Source organism: Staurois parvus, unplaced genomic scaffold (assembly GCF_062004578.1).
Source record: "Staurois parvus isolate SC_StPar_1 unplaced genomic scaffold, SC_StPar_1.0 ptg000282l, whole genome shotgun sequence".
NCBI lineage: Eukaryota > Metazoa > Chordata > Amphibia > Anura > Ranidae > Staurois > Staurois parvus.
In genome coordinates, this window is record NW_028318078.1 from 2862005 (window position 1) to 2880809 (window position 18805).

Here is an 18805-nt window from a genome sequence, read left to right on the forward strand (position 1 = left end):
CTCACTGAGCAGAGTGGACAACCATGCCTATCCCTGGGAAATATAAAGCCCATTGGTGGAGGAGGACTGTGCTGCGAAGTATCATGGACAAAAATAACCTATCCCCTCCATCATAGCCAACCATCGTTAACCCGGGGGCTCTCTCACAGCAGAATCCTATCCTCTGCATCCTGTGCAGATCAGCACCTTCCGGCAGTGGAGGAGTTAGCTTTGCCGGAGACCTCTGTAACTAAGACCGCGTTGCCAGGTTTTTCAGGACACGCCCACAGCAGCCAATCAGCGCGCTCCACCTCCTGTTTGGTGTTCCCGGATTTCCGCAGCTGTAGCGGAGACTGAGTCACCATCGGAGAAGGAATCATGGTCTACATCGCCAATGGTGAGCTGACTGTACGCCGACCACACGCCGCACAATCTGATCGGACGATCTCCTGAACAGTGTGGGGGGGGCGCCTGTACGATCCATCACATCTGTGTCCGGTCAGGCCGGTCCTTCTACTGTACAGCTGTCGGCAGATGTCATAAGGATCGCACAGACTGGACAAGTCACCATACAACACGCATACAACATGTTTGGCTACACACTACACAACCTGATTGTACAATCTTCTTTAGATCTTTGTAGTTTCAGGGCCTGCCTGATTGGATACAAATCAAATGGGTTCTTTAGGTAGATCCTCATATTACATCATTTTTGTAGATCTAAGGAAGATCGTACAATCTGGTTGTATAGTGTGTGGCCAGCTGTAGGGGAGAATGTCACCAGCACACCTCGGATCACCAATATGGGACCAAATGTTTTAATGAACGATCACGTAGTTACAGCAAGGCAACGTTTCGGAGTCTCGCAGGACCCCTTCATCAGGCATGTGACCAGCTTTGCTGTAACTGTGATCATTTGTTGGAACGTTTGGACCCATATTGGTGATCCTCGGTGTGCTGGTGACATTCTCCCTCGCTGATTCTGTTCGGTGTGTTTGGATTGTACACTTGCATTGTGGCCAGCTGTATGGACACTACACACCTTAGGATCTTCTTTAGATCTACCATCAACTATGTGGTGGAAGGGCTTGCCTGATTGGATCCAGATTGGTTGGTTAGATTAGGTAGGTCCTCCTATTACACAGTGTTGGTAAATCTAAAGCTGATTGTATGAGCAGATTGTAATGTGTGTGGTGAGCCTTAGGCTGGCCATACATTGTTCAATTATCTTTAGAAAATTGCTTTAGATTTACCAAAAATCATATAATAGGAGGTCAGACCTAAACAACACTTTCAGTTGTATCCAATTAGACAGGCCCTTGCACTACATAGCTGAAGGTAAATCTAACGGAAATTGGACAGAAAATTGTATAGTGTATGGCCAGCCTTAGTGTTCACCCATGTCATTGCTGTATATAAACAGTGTCTGCTTTTAGATCCCCCTCCCCCACGTATGAGTTGTACAGATCTGAATGTATGGGGAGATGTCAGATCCTAGAAATGATATAATGACCTCACTGCTGGGAGGGAATGATCCCCACATCTCATAGGAGGACCCCCTGGTCTGGTGTCAGGGCTAACTTACCCTGGCGTTGGTCTCTGAAGAGCCATCAACAGTGGAGGCACAGAGGACAGGTATTTGAGAACAGTACTGCCTTCTCCTAAACGTGGACCCATCCCCCCCCCCACCACTTCCCTACAATTCACATCATTATATGTCCTTACGTGCTGATGTAAAATCGCCAAACGCTGCTTTACTATAGCGGTATTAAACCCCAAAGCAAACATTTATTATATTGCAGCTTACCAATTCTTAGATGTGATGGCCGCCATAGTTTCCGAAACCAAAAATGTCTGTGTATGTGGGGGTGAGGAGGCTCCAATTTTTTTTGTATTTTTTTTTTTTTTACTTTAATGCATATTTTTATTTTTTAACTTATGATTTTATTGTTATCACATAGGGGACCAATAGTCCCCTATATGATAACATATGAGTAACAGGTCCTCTTTGTAGGGGGGAAGGGATGGAGGGGCAGTGTGTGCAAGGAGGGGGCAGGAGAGGAGCAGTGTATACAGAGAGGCTCCCTCACTGGCTGTCACTATTTGTTGGTTTTTAAATGCAATCGCTGGCTTTTTTTTTTTCTTCACTATAGCTCACAGAATTAGCTGTCACTTTCCCCGGAGCTAAAGGAAACTTTGTTTCTTTTAGCTGGGGGGAAAGTGACAGCTAATTCTGTGAGCTATAGTGAAGAAAAAAAAAAAGCCAGCGATTGCATTTAAAAACCAACATATAGTGACAGCCAGTCACTGTATACACTGCTCCCCTCCTGCCTGTCTAAGCCGCCCCCCCCCTTACTTCTGTTGCCAGCGGTTTAGACAATAATGGCTGTGTGTTGAGTTATTTTGAGGGAACAGCAAATTTACATGTTATACAAGCTGTACACTCACTACTGTACATTGTAACAAAATGTCATTTCCTCAGTGTTGTCACATGAAAAGCTAGAATAAAATATTTACAAAATGTGAGGGTGGTACTCACTTCTGTGAGATACTGTATGTGTGTGTGTATATATATACCCTGTTCCAAATTATTATGCAAATTATATTTTTCTCATTTACCTAAATAATTGATGTAAATAACAGTCAGCATAATTCTCATGTTATCAACTATTAAGAGTACAATTCACATTTTATTGAACAAACCTCCTAATGATAACAGGATTTTTGTTAAACATAAAACACTTCCAATGCACTGTTCCAAATTATTATGCACAGTAAGTTTCAAAACACTTTATAGGTTGTAAAGAACTGAAAATTGTCATTTGTTATGTTTGCAGCATATTTACTGAAATCAAAAGCTATTTCAATCAAACGTTTAACAACATTTTAACTTTTTAAACATTTTAACAGGTCACGTTACATTGTAACATAGGACCCCTTATTTGATAGCAGCTTCACAAGTCTTGCATCCATTGAACTTGTGAGTTTTTGGACAGTTTCTGCTTGAATTTGTTTGCAAGATGTCAGAATAGCCTCCCAGAGCTGCTGTTTGGATGTATACTGCCTCCCACCCTCATAGATCTTTTGCTTGAGGATGCTCCAAGGGTTCTCAATAGGATTGAGGTCAGGGGAGGATGGAGGCCACACCATGACTTTCTCTCCTTTTATCCCCATAACATCCATTGATGCAGAGGTATTCTTTGCAGCATGAGATGGTGCATTGTCATGCATGAAGATGATTTTATTACGGAAAGCATAGTTCTTCCTTCTGTACCAGGGAAGAAAGTGGTCAGTCATAAACTCCACATACTTTTCAGAGGTCATCTTTACACCTTTGGGGACCCTAAAGGGGCCGACCAGCTCTGTTCCCATGATTCCGGCCCAAAAACATGACTCCACCACCGCCTTGCTAACGTCGCAGCCTTGTTGGAACAGGGTGGCCGTCTACCGACCATCAACAACTCCATCCATCTGGACCAACCAGGGTTGTATGGCACTCATCAGTGAACAGGACTGTTTGAAAATTATTCTTCATGTATTTTTCTGCCCAATGCAGCCGTTTCTGCTTGTGAGCATTGGTTATTGGTGGCCGAATAGAAGGTTTATGCACAGTTGCAAGACTCTGGAGGACTCTACACCTTGATGTCTGTGGGACTCCAGAGGCACCAGCAGCTTCAAATATCTGTTTGCTGCTATGTAATGGTATTTTAGCAGCTGCTCTCTTGATCCGATGCATGGATCTGGCAGAAATCTTCCTCAATGTGCCTTTATCTACACAAACCCATCTGTGCTCTGAATCAGCCACAAATCTCTTAATAGTGCGATGATCACGCTTAAGTTTTCGTGAAATATCTGATGTTTTCATACCTCATCCAAGGCATTGAACTATTTACTTTTCGGCAGCAGAGAGATCCTTTTTCTTCCCCATATTGCTTGAAAATGGTGCTCTGCTTAATAATGTGGAACGCCCTCCTTCAGTAGTTTTTCCTTAAATTGGGCTCACCTGCCAATCTAATTATCACAGGTGTCCGAGATTGTTTTTAGTGATCAAAAGAGCCCTTACACACAATGCCATCCAGGAGTTACACTGAAAAACAAAATATTTCATCTTTGTGACACTTAAATAGAATTTGCATAATAATTTGGAACATGGTGTATATGTGTGTGTGTGTGTGTGTACCTGAAATAAATAATAGTAATACATGTAATTCATTTTTGGTTTTGGGTTTAACATTGCTTTAAAATGGAACTAAAGGTAAAAAAAAGTTGCAATGGTCTGATGCCCACAAAGTCCCTCCCAGGCACTAGCATCTTCTTCCAGGGTGCCGATTTTCCACCACCTACATCTTTACTTCTACGTCTACTTCTTTTGTACTTACATTTTGTGGCTTCCACTTCCTTGTTTTCCTGAAGGCAATGGTGACCTAGCCCCACCCACGCAGATACCGCCTGGAAAGGCTACATCACCATTGCCTTCAGGGAAGTGAGATCACGCAGTATTGTCATACTTTGCGATGAAGCGTTTGACATCTTCCGCTGTGCGAAATTACACTCATTTACTGGTGCAAAAAAAAAAAAAAAATACTTCCCCTAAAATCTCACGAGATTTTTTTTTTCCCGTTTAACAAATGAATGTAATGTTGTACAGCACATGCACAAGATGAGGCACATGACATCCTGCACTCCATTTTGCATATGACAGCATAGTGATGTCAGTTTTCCGTTGCCTAAGAGCTGTGATAGATCCTCTCTCCGGGGCTGTGTATTGTAGTGTACAGGCCATTACACCAACCACATGGAGCATCACGGCCTGGGTCTGGAGGGTGGTCAGGATTTTTGGAATTAGTTCACCTTTTCATTTTTTTTTTTAACTTACCCTTTAAAAATGTTTTACTTTAACATTGTTAACTCATTATTCAGTTTGGAGAGTTAAAGTGACACTTTCCATGCTCATGGTCTACTTTGTATCCTTTTATTTTATGTCCTCCTTTGCTTTCTTTTTTGCAGGACAAGTGTTGGATGGTCAGAGGAGATCACCATGGAGACTCTCCTTTATTACAGAACTGTTCTGGGGAATTACAGACTTTGTTGTTCTGTTGTGAGTACTCTGCTGACCGTTTTAAATGTGATTTTTATTGTATTTTGCAATTTAAAACGATTCTCCCCCCTTTAAACCCCCCCCCCCCCGAGCCTGATCCCGAACCCAATCCAGCAATGTGCACGAGAGCAGAAGTTCTCCCATGTCTCTATATCCTCATTGGCTAAGACACAGCAGCAGGAGCCGTTGCTGATGGGAGACCCAGGAAGAAGAGGATTGGGACTGCTCTGTGCAAAACCACTGAAGCATTCCTCCCACTGAACCCCCCCCAATGTAAAGATCATACTTTACACTGACCATAAAATAAGGAACATTCTTCCTACTGATCGGCAATGTAAGGGACGTTCTTCCCACTTACCATCAATGTAAGGGGGGGGGGGGGGCATTCTTCCTACTGACTACAAATCTAAGGAGCATTTCCCAGGGTATAAATATTTTAGTCCTCATGCACACATGGCGTTTTTGAAGCCACTTTTAGGGGTGTCAGCCTTTTTTTTTTTTTTTTTCTTTTACTGCTTACAAACAGCCCCCCATGTTATCCTATGTGTCTATACACACACAGACTTTTGGAAGCTTTTAGTAGCAGTAGTGTTTACCAGCAGATAAAAAAACCCAGGGTGTTAATAATACGTTTCAGTGGCCAGAATAAATGATCATTCTGGCCAATAAAATGAATTAACGCCCAAGTGCTTGTAAATGCACCTAATCACTTGTAAAAGCGTTAGAAACTTTTACAAGCGTCAGGCGTTTTTTCTGTAAAAATGCTGCTGCCAAAGACAGCTTCTAAGAGTTTTCTCTTTTTTTCTTTTGTAACGTTCTGTGTGCATGAGGCCTTAGGGTGGATTGCCTTTTCAGATGATCCAGAATAGCTGTAATGCCAAATACAAAAATTACAAATGTCTGTATATGGAAAAATGGCAATGATTGGAGGACACTGTTAATGAAGAACTTAAAGCAAAACTTTTTTTTTTTTTTTTTGGATGGAGTAAGGGGGGGTTATAACCTCCCATTTTTTTTTTTCTATAACCTCTTCCGGCCAACCTGGCGCATATATGTGGACTCTTGGCGGGTGGCTGCAAATATGCTTTTATTTGTAAACAATTTATTGTGCTGAGAGTGTGGTCTCTGCGCACTCCCAGCACAGCAACTAGTATGTTATGGAAAGCTCCTTATGCATATTTGCAACTGAGAGCGTTCCGATCACGTGACCGCTTCAACAGCCAGTCACTGTGGTCACATGATCTGAATTTTTCCCTCCTTTTGGCATTTTGAACCACTTAAAGGGCCAGGAGGCGGTGGCTGGTAGGGGTTAACTTTATTTCTTTTTTATGACAATAAGTACCTGAAAAGCAATACTTCAGTGGGGGTTTTCATGTAATGGGATAAACACGACATATACACAATACATAAATTGGTACAGCAAGAGTATGGAGCCATTGGTACAATTGTAACCCTGGGTCTAATGGTGGAAAAAGTAGAGTAAGCTGCTAATTCCTACTCTTTCAGCATGGTTTATCTAGAGACAAATACTGAGAAATAACATATTAAAACAAAAACATCCTCAACACATTTATTTGGCAGAAAAAAAAGGCCCTGCATTCAGAACTCCATCCTATGTGCTCCTTTATGAAGTTCTCTGGCATGGGAGCACCTGATGCCTCCAAGGCTGAATTCACACTGACTTGCAATAGGGCTCCTTTCACACTCGTGGGACTCCAAAGTCATGTGATTTCCATTGCAACTTTGATGCAACTTTAGATGGGTACAACTTGGGCTTTGACTTTCACATTGATAACATTAAGATGCGACTTTCATGCAACTTTTGAGAGTTTACATTGCAGTCTGTGGCACTCAAGTTGATTCAAAGTAGTGCAGGAACCTTTATAAAGTTGCTGCGACTTTAATAGTTTTGAACAGCTTCCATTGAAGTACATGGGCTAAGACTTGTCATGTGACTTTGTGTCCAAAGTCACATGAGTAATCATCAAATGTGAATGGAGCCTTCAGTGCTCAATGATGTACAATTTCATCTATTTTATGCACCCTTTTAACGCAGGTTGACTTGTGGTGATCTGCATTTTAATGCACTTGTAAAATGCAGGACAACGCATAGACACACAAAAACCAATTGTTTTTATGTGTCCTGTTCACACCGCAACACTGCGTTTACCTGCATTGCGTTAAAATTCAACATGTATGCATTATGCAAAATACGCAGGTTAATGCGGCGTTATAGTGTGAACAGGAAACGTAAAAAACAATTTTTTTTATGTGTTTATATGTTGACCTGCATTTTACAAGTGCTCTAAATCTCAAATCAGCCCAAGTCAACATGCATTAAAATGCACATAAAATGGATGGAAATGTACATTCATTTTTCTGCTGTCAATTCAGCCTAAGTATTATAAAGCTGTCATTTTGGCACAAGCCAGTCACTCATGGACTTCCACATCTGCCGTCTCCTGGAAACAAATTGAAACTCACGTATTGGGGACGAATCCTAAACTGCTGCCAAGTGCTTCCCTTACATTACAACTATGCAACTCATTTTTGGATACCATAACAGCTGCTTGTCGTTTCTGGAACTCCTATCATACAAGCCTCCATAGCAAACACTGCAACACTTACCCATCCTCTCCCTGGAGCTCACGTCTCAGAAAGTTTTTTTTTTTTTTTCTGTGTTCCATTGGGGAGATTTCCCTTCCTGTCCCATAGCCAAAGCAGCACAAACATGCTTCCCATTGGAAGATGTCACCTCTATGCCTGTTCTGGTGACAACCCAAAATTTGGGATTTTCTTTTACTTGCACTTTCGATGACAATGGTAAGCAGAACAAATAGCGTGAATCTCCCTAATGGGGGCACAGACAGCAATAAAAACTGTCAGGGGTCCTAATCCTTCTTTGCTGTGTCCAAAACTTAAAAAAGCGTTGCCTTTAGTTATACTTTTAATGCCAATTATACTACTATTGATAGATTATATTTATATATATACGTAGTGCAGCGCTATGTACTATTACACATATATATACCTCAAGACAGATATAACATTAAGAGACTAAATGACCAAATACTCCAGTAGTCCTTGAGTGAATCAATCCAAGTGCTCAACCTGTGTTAAACAAGTGCAAGAAAACCCCTTATGGGATATGTGACATGCACAACACACGACAATAATGTGTTCTTTGAGATGGAACAAGTACTCTTCATGCAGGTGTGCAACCAATGAGTGACAATCCTCAACGTCTGGGGTGCCCCCTCACCTTCCTGCCCCGGCCCCACAGGGCTAATGGGCCTGATAAAGCTCCAAGAGGTGGTTTCCTCGTTAGTAGTGGTGTTGGGACTCTCTCCTCTATGCACCAGGTCTCCCCGAAAGGTCCTCCTTCTCAAGGCCAATGAGACTCCATGTTTTTCCCCAATAAAGTAAGAAGATCCAACATAGTGTAAAACCTTTTCATTTATTGTGATAAAAAACTAGAGTCTACTCACATGTGTAGATAACCATCTGCGTATTGTTCACTATAGCATGGGAGTAGTGTCTGTATAGATGAATCCGGGTGCACCAGGTATATCCTGAGGAAGTCATGTGGTCCAATCGTGACGTAATGCGTAGATTTGCCAGTAGGAGGAGCTCTAGCGGCAGCGTAATGACGTCACATCCGGCGTAGACGCCATCTTGGTGCACCCGGATTCATCTATACAGACACTACACCCATGCTGTAGTGAACCATACGCAGATGTTTATCTACACATGTGAGTAGACTCTAGTTTTTTATCACAATAAATGAAAAGGTTTTACACTATGTTGGATCTTCTTACTTTATTGGGGACAAACATGGAGTGCCATTGGCCTTGAGAAGGAGGACCTTTCAGGGGAGACCTGGTGCATAGAGAAGGAGAGAGTCCCAACACCACTACTAACGAGGAAACCACCTCTTGGAGCTTTATCAGGCCCATTGGCCATGTGCGGCCGGGGCAGGAAGGTGAGGGGGCACCCCAGACGTTGAAGATTGTCACTCATTGGTTGCACACCTGCATGAAGAGTACTTGTTCCATCTCAAAGAACACATTATTGTCATGTGTTGTGCATGTCACATATCCCATAAGGGGTTTTCTTGCACTTGTTTAACACAGGTTGAGCACTTGGATTGATTCACTCAAGGACTACTGGAGTATTTGGTCTCTTAATGTTTTTTCTGTCTTGAGGTGTATATATATGTGTAATAGTACATAGCGCTGCACTACGTGTGTATATGTGTGTATATATGTATATATATATATATATATATATATATATATATATATATATATATATATATATATATATATATATATATATATATATATATATATATATATATATATATATATATATATATAAAATCTCAATTGTTTCTTGTGTTTAGGTTACACCCATCTAGTGCTGGCTGCATAATTTCTTCAGTGGCTAGTGCAGGAGTTTTTTCACATTTTTTAATTATACTACTATATTTTTGTTTTTTTAGTTTTCAGAGCATCGTCCGACCTGATATATCCAGAAGAAGCTGTTCCAACTCTGTGTCCAGCTCACGATTCGATGATGGGAGAGGGTATGACTCTTCATCTTCTGTTCACATTTACAGGTTGTGATAATGTAAAGGAGAACTATATTAGGGTGAGGGGGCACAGGTACTTGCACATTAAGACATTCTTACAACTTAGTTTGCCCTTCACCAGCCCTGACAGGTCAGTTCACTTTTCTACCCTTCCATTGTTGTGTAGCCATTTTCTATTTTTCTTCTCCCGGACCTACGTTCTCTTTCTTCAGCCATTGAACATCTGCTGATGTAACTCTCATGTGTTGGAGATTTATTGTCCCACCATCTGGCTCCATTCTTGGCATGTTATAAATGCTGAGGCAGTTTGAAAAAAACAAACGCTAGAAAAAAGGGAAATGCACGCCAAAGTGGAAGCCACCATCCTAGATGCTGTTCCTAGGTTTCTGTCGACCTGGACCCCATGGGTGGAATGTTTCCTCCCCCCAAACTTTGACAATTCATTGCTCCTTCTTTGACATTTCCTAATCTCATATTGTGGCTATCCTATATGTCAAGCTATACATTGATATGGTCTCGAGATTCTCTATTCTCTTTTGGAAGTCACACATCCTTTCTTTCCTCCCTCTACTCCTTCTTTAGTCTTTCTTATATTCCCCTCTTTTCTACTCCCACCTGGCTCACCTTCTTTGCCTCATATCGAACCTTCAGATTGTTTCTGGGAGCAGAGCTCCCTGTCTGATGCATATCCAGATCCTTCCTTTCTTTATACAATTGTACCCCTCCATGTTTTTCTATGGTTCCATTTAATGTTTTTCATATGTTAACCCCTTGTTCCTGTAAGACAATAAAATGTTTGAACATGAAAAAAGGGAAATGCTTTTTTTAAAAAAAATTTTAACAGAAGAGCTAGCCATTTTATTATCCACTTTAAATGTTTGAAGTCTGTTGATTAGTATTTGTTATGTAAAATAACTGTAATAAATAGCTGCAGCCGCATGACTGTCACATTAATGCAGGGGTGTCCAAACTATGGCTCTCCAGCTGTTGAAGTACTACAAGTCCCATCATGCCTCTGCCTCTGGGCGTCTTGCCTGTGGATGTCAGAGTCTTGCAAGGCCTCATGGGACTTGCAGTTCCTCAACACCTGAAGGGCCATAGTTTGGACACCCCTGCATTAAGGCAAGCGGCTGTGTCTGTGCAGCCACTGTGTCCTGCTGGCACCAGGAAGTTAGACATGCTGCAAAAACCTTCTGTCCACACTATATGAGCATCATTGCATGTGTGAATGAGTCCTTAGAAGAACTGTATGTGTCTAAACCTTCTAAATGCAAGTACTGAATAACCCTGCTATTGTTTTCAGCCTAGGAAGCTGCCATCTTTGCCTCTGTTTGACTTGCAGCTGCCATGGTGCTGCACATGTGATCAGTTATAACAACAGCCATTTGATGGTTTGACAGTTTCGTTGACAGCACAAGCAACTGTGATATTTATTATTCACAGCACATGGTGGGAATGTAACTGTTTTTGGAACAGTTAAATTGATGGGTTTAGTTCTGCTTTAAAGCGGTAGTAAACCGCAGACAAAAAAAAAAGTCCCCTGCAAGGTAATGGCATAATGTGCTACTATGCATCGCCTATAAGCACATTATGTAAAACTTACCTTAAAACGAAGCCCTCCAGCGGCGTGCTGTCACTGCTGTAGCGGCTTTCATCTTCACCCGCCTTCCTTCAGGGTTCACGAGCTCTGGCATTCTGACAGGCCAGGCCGCGATCACACGTGAGAGTCCCAGGCCACGGAACGCAGCTCTGAAGGAACGGCACAGGTACGCTGTTCCTTCATAGTGCATTCACTGGATAAAATGAAAACACAGGATCTCCTAAATTAGTGGTTCTCAACCTGTGGGTTGCGACCCTTTTGGGGGTCGAACAACCCTTTCACAGGGGTCCCCTAAGACCATCAGAAAACACATATTTCCGATGTGTAAAGAGCGGCTACTGTGTAGAAAGCAGCTGCTGTGTTGAAAGCAGCTACACTGTTAAAAGCAGCTACTGTGTTGAAAGCAGCAGTATTGGAGGTAAAACGACACTCATGAATTATAATTACTGGGTAAATAATTTTATGGTTGGGGGTCACCACAACATGAGGAACTGTATTAAAGGGTCACGGCATTAGGAAGGTTGAGAACCACTGTCCTAAATGGTGCACCTTTAGGAGATATTCATTTTACCTACAGGTAAGCTTTATTATAAGCTTTCCTGTAGATAAAATTAAAAAACAGAGTTTACAACCACTTTAAGATATGTATTTTATGCAGGATCTTCTTCTAACTCTGCCAGCAAGAACCTGCAATTCCATGCAGAACATATACATATACCTGTGTAAATAAAACCTTCGGCAGCATTTCACATATTGCAGATTCAGATCAGTGCCTGCCCTCAAGGAGTTTACGACATGGCAGAATCAACAGTTAAAAACGACGAAGTAAAAGCACGGAAAAAAGTCTTAGGGCAAGATTTTTTATTTTTTTTGTCAACTTAATGTGAAGTTCACAAAGTGACACTTCACTCATGTCACTATACAGCAGCATGGTGTGAATGTGAATGAAGTCTGCATGTCTGCATTTTATGGTCACTACACTGCAGCTTGAGTAGTGTGAATAGGACACATGGAAAACAATTGTAGTATATGTCAACAGGCACTTAAAGTGTTACTAAACCCCGGACCCAGCATTCACTATATCCGGTCTTCCACAGTACACAGAGTACGGCAATCATTTTAGTAAATATAAACTGCTAAATACCTTTTCTCATCAGCAGTATATATCAGTCTTGTACCTTCCATCAGTGTCCAGTCGGGTATTGGTTAATCTTAGAGGAGGAGTTTTCATTCTCCTCTGACTACCCTATGAGGCTCAATGACCCCTGACCTTCTGTTCTAACAGCGCTAATTGGCCCTGTTCCAATCACATGCACCCCCCCCCCCACACACACACACACAAAGGAAAAAAACTCTTTAGGAATACACACCAAACCAAGCATGTGCAGACTTGCCACTACTGCTCTGTACTATGACAGATGGATTGGGGGCAGTAAAAGAAGGGGAGGATCAGAGAAGTCGGGATCAAACAGCCTTTTTACACAATGCAGAGGATTAAACCCTTAGGTGTCACTGTGAGTATAACAAGCATATGTCACACTTTAAAGATTTATCATTATACTTTTTTACAGTTCTTTCCCCTATGGGATAAGGTACCTGTAGTATTCTATCCCATGTTTCTAGGTACTTTCTAACCCTACTTATAAGGTCCGACCTGCCCCACTTCTCAGTTCCCACGACTGTTCAGACAACAGCTATGAAGAGACCTGTGGATTAGAGTCTTTTTATTGGTGGAGTTGCATAGCATTTTTTAATTGGGTAATGATTCTGTCATTTCTGATGGTGTTTATTACATTGCAGACCTCCAGGATATCCACGCCGACGAATGGGAAGGATCAATCACGGTTCAGGCCCCAGTCCCCCACCAATGGCTGGAGGTGGATGAGGAAGGTAAGCTGTTTATTGAACAAGGCAGGAGTATGAAGAATGTGCTTGTTCTTGAAGTGAACCTGGAGACAACAATGAGAACAATTATCCTCAGCCATATTGTCAGCTGTTCCCATTTCTGCAGCTTTTGTAACCCCAGTAAAGTCTGATTAATTTAGAAATAGATGCCTTTTATCATTATTGATTTATATACTGTCATCACCTGCTGTGGGCACTGCACAGTGTAAGAGACAGAAACAATGTGGGCAATGCTTACATTAATATAAAAAAAGATATGTAGACACCTTCTATCTGTTCAAAGACGCAGGCCTGACACCTTGATGTATGGCATCAGGTAACTTTGTTAAACAAGAGATACTTTCTTCTGCAACAAGCTGCTGCTTCTGATGTGTATATTTATTTAACCATTTGCCGCCCGCCCTATGGCCAAATGGCGGGTGGCAAATGTCATCAGCGTTCCGGGTGGACGCCATATGGCGTCCTCCCGCACATGCGCAGATTGCGCTCCTGCAGAGCGGCGCAGCGGCACGATCTGTCACCAGCCGTGTACCTCGGACACGGCCGATGACAGATCTGAGTATCGGCCCCGTTGCTGGTACTATGTGACCTGCTGTGACCAATCACAGCAAGTCACATGACAGTTGTATAATATGGATGGCTTCATTCATGCCATCCATTGTATACTACTGCCTAGCTGTGAATGGTCACAGCTAATCACATGCACATGTCATGTGATTAGCTGTGGCCAAATCACAGCTAAGCACAAAAAAAAAAACCCTGAATGAATCGATGTCATTCAGGTAAATGCTTGCTTATAGCAAAGTAATTCTTTGCTATAAGCAAATTGTGTAAAAAAAAAAAAAAAAAAAATACTGATCACTTCCCCAAAGTAGTACAATGGTACTATGGTAACATTGTACTACTTTGGTCATAGTGAAATATGAAAAAAAATCTTAAAAAAAAAAATTTTTTTTTTTTTTTCATGCTGTCACCAGTCAGTGTCCCTGATCACCGCCATGCCAGTTATATGATGACGCTGTACTGCACTGGTGACAGTATGTAAAAAAAAATTGTGAAACTAATTTTTTTAATTTTTTCATTTTCCGAAAAATTATGACAAAAAAAATACAACTTCAAAAAACTCTCCATACCTCTTATGAAGTACGTCGGACTGTCTACTTTGCAAAAAGGGGTCATTTGGGGGATATCTGTACTGTTCTGACATTCTTGGACCTCAAGAAATTAGATTGGCTGTCAGTACTTCAGGATTGATCAATATTCAGATCTATACCATAGTTTGTGAACTCTAACATTCCTACAGACTAAAAAATACATCCTAATTTGGGTTATTTTTACCAAAGACATGTAGCAGAATACATCTCGGCCTAAATTTATGAAGAACAAATCTTTATTTGCAAACTTTTATAACAGAAACAAAGAAAAACTTTTTTTTTTTTTCCAAATTTTTGGTCTTTTTTTGTTAATTTAGCAAAAAATAAAAACCCCAGCGGTGATTAAATACCACCAAAAGAAAGCTCTAGTTGTGTGAAGAAAATGATAACATTTTAGTTTGGGTACAATGTTGTATGACCGCGCAATTGTCATTCAAAGTGGGAGAGCGCTGAAACCTGAAAACTGGCCTGGGTAGGAAGGTATAAAATTGCACGGTATTGAATTGGTTAAAACTGAACTTATTTGGAGATCTTTAAGATATAAACCAAACTCTAGGCAATAAAAAAACAAACCACCAATCCATACAGGAATGCTTTCACAGGCAGCACCAACTATCAATCATACCCATTAAGATCAATGGGGTCAAACCACAACCACAATCCAAATGCTTGGCTAGCAGTTGCGACATGGTCCCGCAATGTGAAATTGCCATTCAGCAGTTGAGAAAAAAAAATAGACCTAAGGAGGCGGCAGTAGTGACTCCTCAATGCCTGTCAGCTACTGTTATACCGTCCTCTGAAAAACCATCCACCACAGATCATTTTTCAGAGGGTGGTAAGCTTACCGCATGTCTGAAAGAGGCCCAAGTGCCTAATTGTAACTTGGTATCAGCCTCTTGCAGTTGCCTGCACAGCAATGCCCAGTTAATCAGTTGTGCTGTAGAGCTTGCATCCTAACAATAAACATTCTGATAGGATGAAAGAACAAAGGGACAAAAAGGTAATCTCAGCAGTCTTCTGATTCTCCTCCAGTGTCTAGTTACAGGCTGGGGGCAGCAACAAGACCTAGATATATTACTTCACTGCAGTAGAGAAAAGTCAGATCTCCAGGTTGGCTGTTAGGGCTGTGTAAATCTCAGAAATGAAAATGGGAGCCATAAGACAGACATCCAGTGCTGCATTTTCTTTTTATGTAACCTGTAGTGCAATTTGTCCTAAATTTGATGTTTGTTTAAAATAAATATATATATACACACACAGTCAGTATATTTAACACAACCTCTTTGTCTTTCAGGTAAACGCCTGCTCCTAAAAGCAGGCATCTAGAGAAGAACATGCGCCAGGCAATGGAAACAAGAAAAAGGCCCCTTTCACTGGTCGTGTTTTTCTCTATGTGTGCAATACTCTGCAGAAATGCAGATTTATGATGTGGTGCTGGGAATTCCTCCATAAGGATCCAGTACAACTGAATCAGCATATGTAAAACTGTAAATGTCTTTCTTTTTTGTTTTTTTTTCTTTTTTCCTTGTAGTCCTACTTTGTACGGTAATATTAGAGAAGAATATTTTACAATGCCAGGCTTGAAATCTAAGCTATGTTTTCTTTCTTTTTTTTGTAATATTAAAGAGGATGCTGGAAATTTTGAATGTGACATCCCAAAGTGTTTATTATTTGTTACAGAAAACATGTGACCGTGCGGAAAAAAAACAATAAAAACAATCTGAGATGTAACTGTAGGCAACATTGGTGCCAGTATATACCAAAACTGGTTTGTAACTGCCTTCAAATTTGAAAGATAGAACAAATGGTTCCCCCTATGGTGTAAACGTCACAGGTAGGATGTAGTCTCAATCAGTAGCAATTGATCCTGTACAGATGGACCATTATGTAATCTTGAGGGATGAATTGCTACTGCATGCTATGTATGTTATTTTACATATAGGCAGCCATTTGTTCATGTGTGTGATAATGTATTGTGACTTACATTTGTTCACATAGGCTTCAGCTTGTATAAGAGCAGTATGTACACCAAGCTTCTTCTCCAGTTAGATGATGTTAAACACAGATGTAATAGAGAGTGCTGATTGTCACTTTAAACAAGCTGCTAGCAGGCTTCAGCCAAATTTCAAATAGTTCTGAAGTTCCCTGAAGTCTGCTAGCAACTTGTATAACTCTTTCACTACAAGTGACTTAAGGCTTGTGTCAGTGGCAGTGTGGATACTACGGTTGCCAGTCCCACTGTAGGGCGGCCACCCAGTCATTTCCACGCATCCTGGGAGGTACCTCACTTCCTATTTTTGCTTGGCAACCCCCACCATGTATCCCAAGCCCCGAAAAGATTGACAGTCTTCTTTCTGTGCAAAAACTTTGTTGAACATCTTTAAACTGGAGCTGAAGGTTTCTTTAACATTTTTGAATCTGGTTTGGCAAATGCTTTGTAAAAAACTAGTGTATACGCTGGTCCTATATAGAATGAGGTCCGTGTGAACAAAGCCTTTGAGATTAGTCGCTGGTGATTTTAGTAGTATGATATAGCTACTAAATATCTCCCATGTCACCTTTTGGAAAAAAAATATCTCCCATGTTGCCTTACTGTTGCAGTGATTTTTCATGTTTTGTTAGCTGCTGTGTATTTCAGTGTAAAAGCATATTTATGTATGTAATCATTTAGGATTGTTTCAGCACAGGGGCTTAATGGTTAGCACTTCTGGCTTGCAGTACTGTAGTCCTCTGGTCAAGTCTCAGTCAGGACACTATCTGCATAGAGTTTTCATGTTCTCCCTGTCCTTGTGTGGGTTTCCTCCTACACTCAATGGACATGCTGGTAGTTTAATTAGCTCCAGTGTGATATTATGCTGAGTGCTCCCAGGATGGTTGTCCCAACAGCAGATAATGCGTCTCCAGGGAGAAAAGTACTATAGAAATATTAGTTAATCAATAATTTCCCTTTTTGCTTTCCTCTTTTAAAGAGGCACACATTCTAGTATTTGCACATATTTATTTTCCCTTTAAGGGATGGTTCACACCATGCCCACACATGAATCACACAAGAACGCCTCGCGCGTTTTTGTGCATTTCTGTGCGGTGCTATTTCAGCGCATTTTGAATGGGCTAAAATCGCATCACACCAAAAATAATGCATGCACTACTTTTTAAAACACTGCAACCGGATTGAATGGTACAAAGTTACCATGCGATCTGGTCTGGGTAAATGTTTGCGACCTGCATTTGGGGTGTCGTTAACTCTCTATTGACACCCACTGCACAGGGCGCTGCAATGCACAGGGCGTTCCTGTGAGATTCATGTGCAGGCATAGTGTGAACCAGCCCTTAAAGAGATTTTCAGTGGGATCCACAGACAGACGTATTCAGTAAGGCAGAGAACAAAAGAACAATAGAGTATAGTAGCGTATAAGTCATTTACTGTTCTGAATTCAGGAAATTATAATCTGTTTTGTTATTTTGGATACTGCTTTCTGCACAGTATCCTTACTTTTTTGGACCTCTTTAGTGAGAGTACCCATTATGATTGCCATAGGTGGCTCAACTTGATATGAGATAGGATTCCGATTTCATGTGTTTTTAAACGTGTAAATAAAGTAATATTTGTGACAAGCAAACTTATGATGGTAATGTGCTTCTACAGTTTTTTTTCTTTTTAAAGAAAATGTTACATAGTTAGTCTGGCTGAAAAAAGACAAAAGTCCATCCAGTTCAACTATTAAAAAAAAAAAAAAAAAAAAGAAAGTTATAATCCTATACCCACAGTTGATACAGAGGAAGGCAAAAAAAACCAGCAAAGCATGATCCAATTTACTCCTGCAGGGAAAAAAATTCCTTCCTGATCCCCTGAGAGGCAATCGGATATTCCCTGGATCAACTTTACCCATAAATGTTAGTATCCAGTTATATTCTGTGTATCCAAGAAATAATCCAGGCCTGTTTTTAAATCAGTGCACTGAGCTGGCCAGAACCAACTCTTGAGGGAGTCTGTTCCACATTTTCACAGCTCTTACTTGAAGAAACCTTTCCGTGTTTGGAGATTACATTTCTTTTCCTCCAGACGTAAAGAGTGCCCCCTTGTCCTCTGTGATGACCTCAGGGTGAATAGCTCTACACCGAGTTCACTATATGAACCACTGATGTATTTATACATGTTGATCATATCCCCCCCTTATGTATTATACATGGAGATCATATCCCCCCTTATGTATTATACATGGAGATCATATCCCCCCTTATGTATTATACATGGAGTTCATATCCCCCCTATGTATTATACATGGAGATCATATCCCCCCTTATGTATTATACATGGAGATCATATCCCCCCTTAATCTCCTCTTCTCAAGAGAGAATAAATTCAGTTCCTCTAATCTTTCCTCATAGCTGAACTCCTCCATGCCTTTTATCAGTTTGGTTGCCCTTCTCTGTACTTTCTCCACTTCCCCAATGTTCTTTTTGTGAATTGGTGC

The 18805-nt window shown here is 41.0% G+C and overlaps 1 protein-coding gene across 2 annotated transcripts; it reads left to right on the forward strand.

The window, feature by feature from the left end:
- The first annotated feature begins 218 nt into the window (after nucleotides 1-218).
- On the forward strand, nucleotides 219-17950 carry SELENOK (selenoprotein K). Of its 2 annotated transcripts, XM_089681865.1 has the most exons (5): nucleotides 220-376; nucleotides 4987-5077; nucleotides 9582-9665; nucleotides 13072-13161; nucleotides 15625-17950. In XM_089681865.1, the coding sequence occupies exons 1-5, from the start codon at nucleotides 358-360 to the stop codon at nucleotides 15626-15628; spliced, it is 288 nt and encodes a 95-aa protein (XP_089537991.1). In that variant the 5' UTR covers nucleotides 220-357; the 3' UTR covers nucleotides 15629-17950. The 2 variants fall into 2 exon arrangements, with proteins under 2 accessions (XP_089537992.1, XP_089537991.1); XM_089681866.1 differs by lacking the exon at nucleotides 15625-17950 and having other exon boundaries at nucleotides 219-376; nucleotides 13072-13165.
- Nucleotides 17951-18805: the final 855 nt, after the last annotated feature.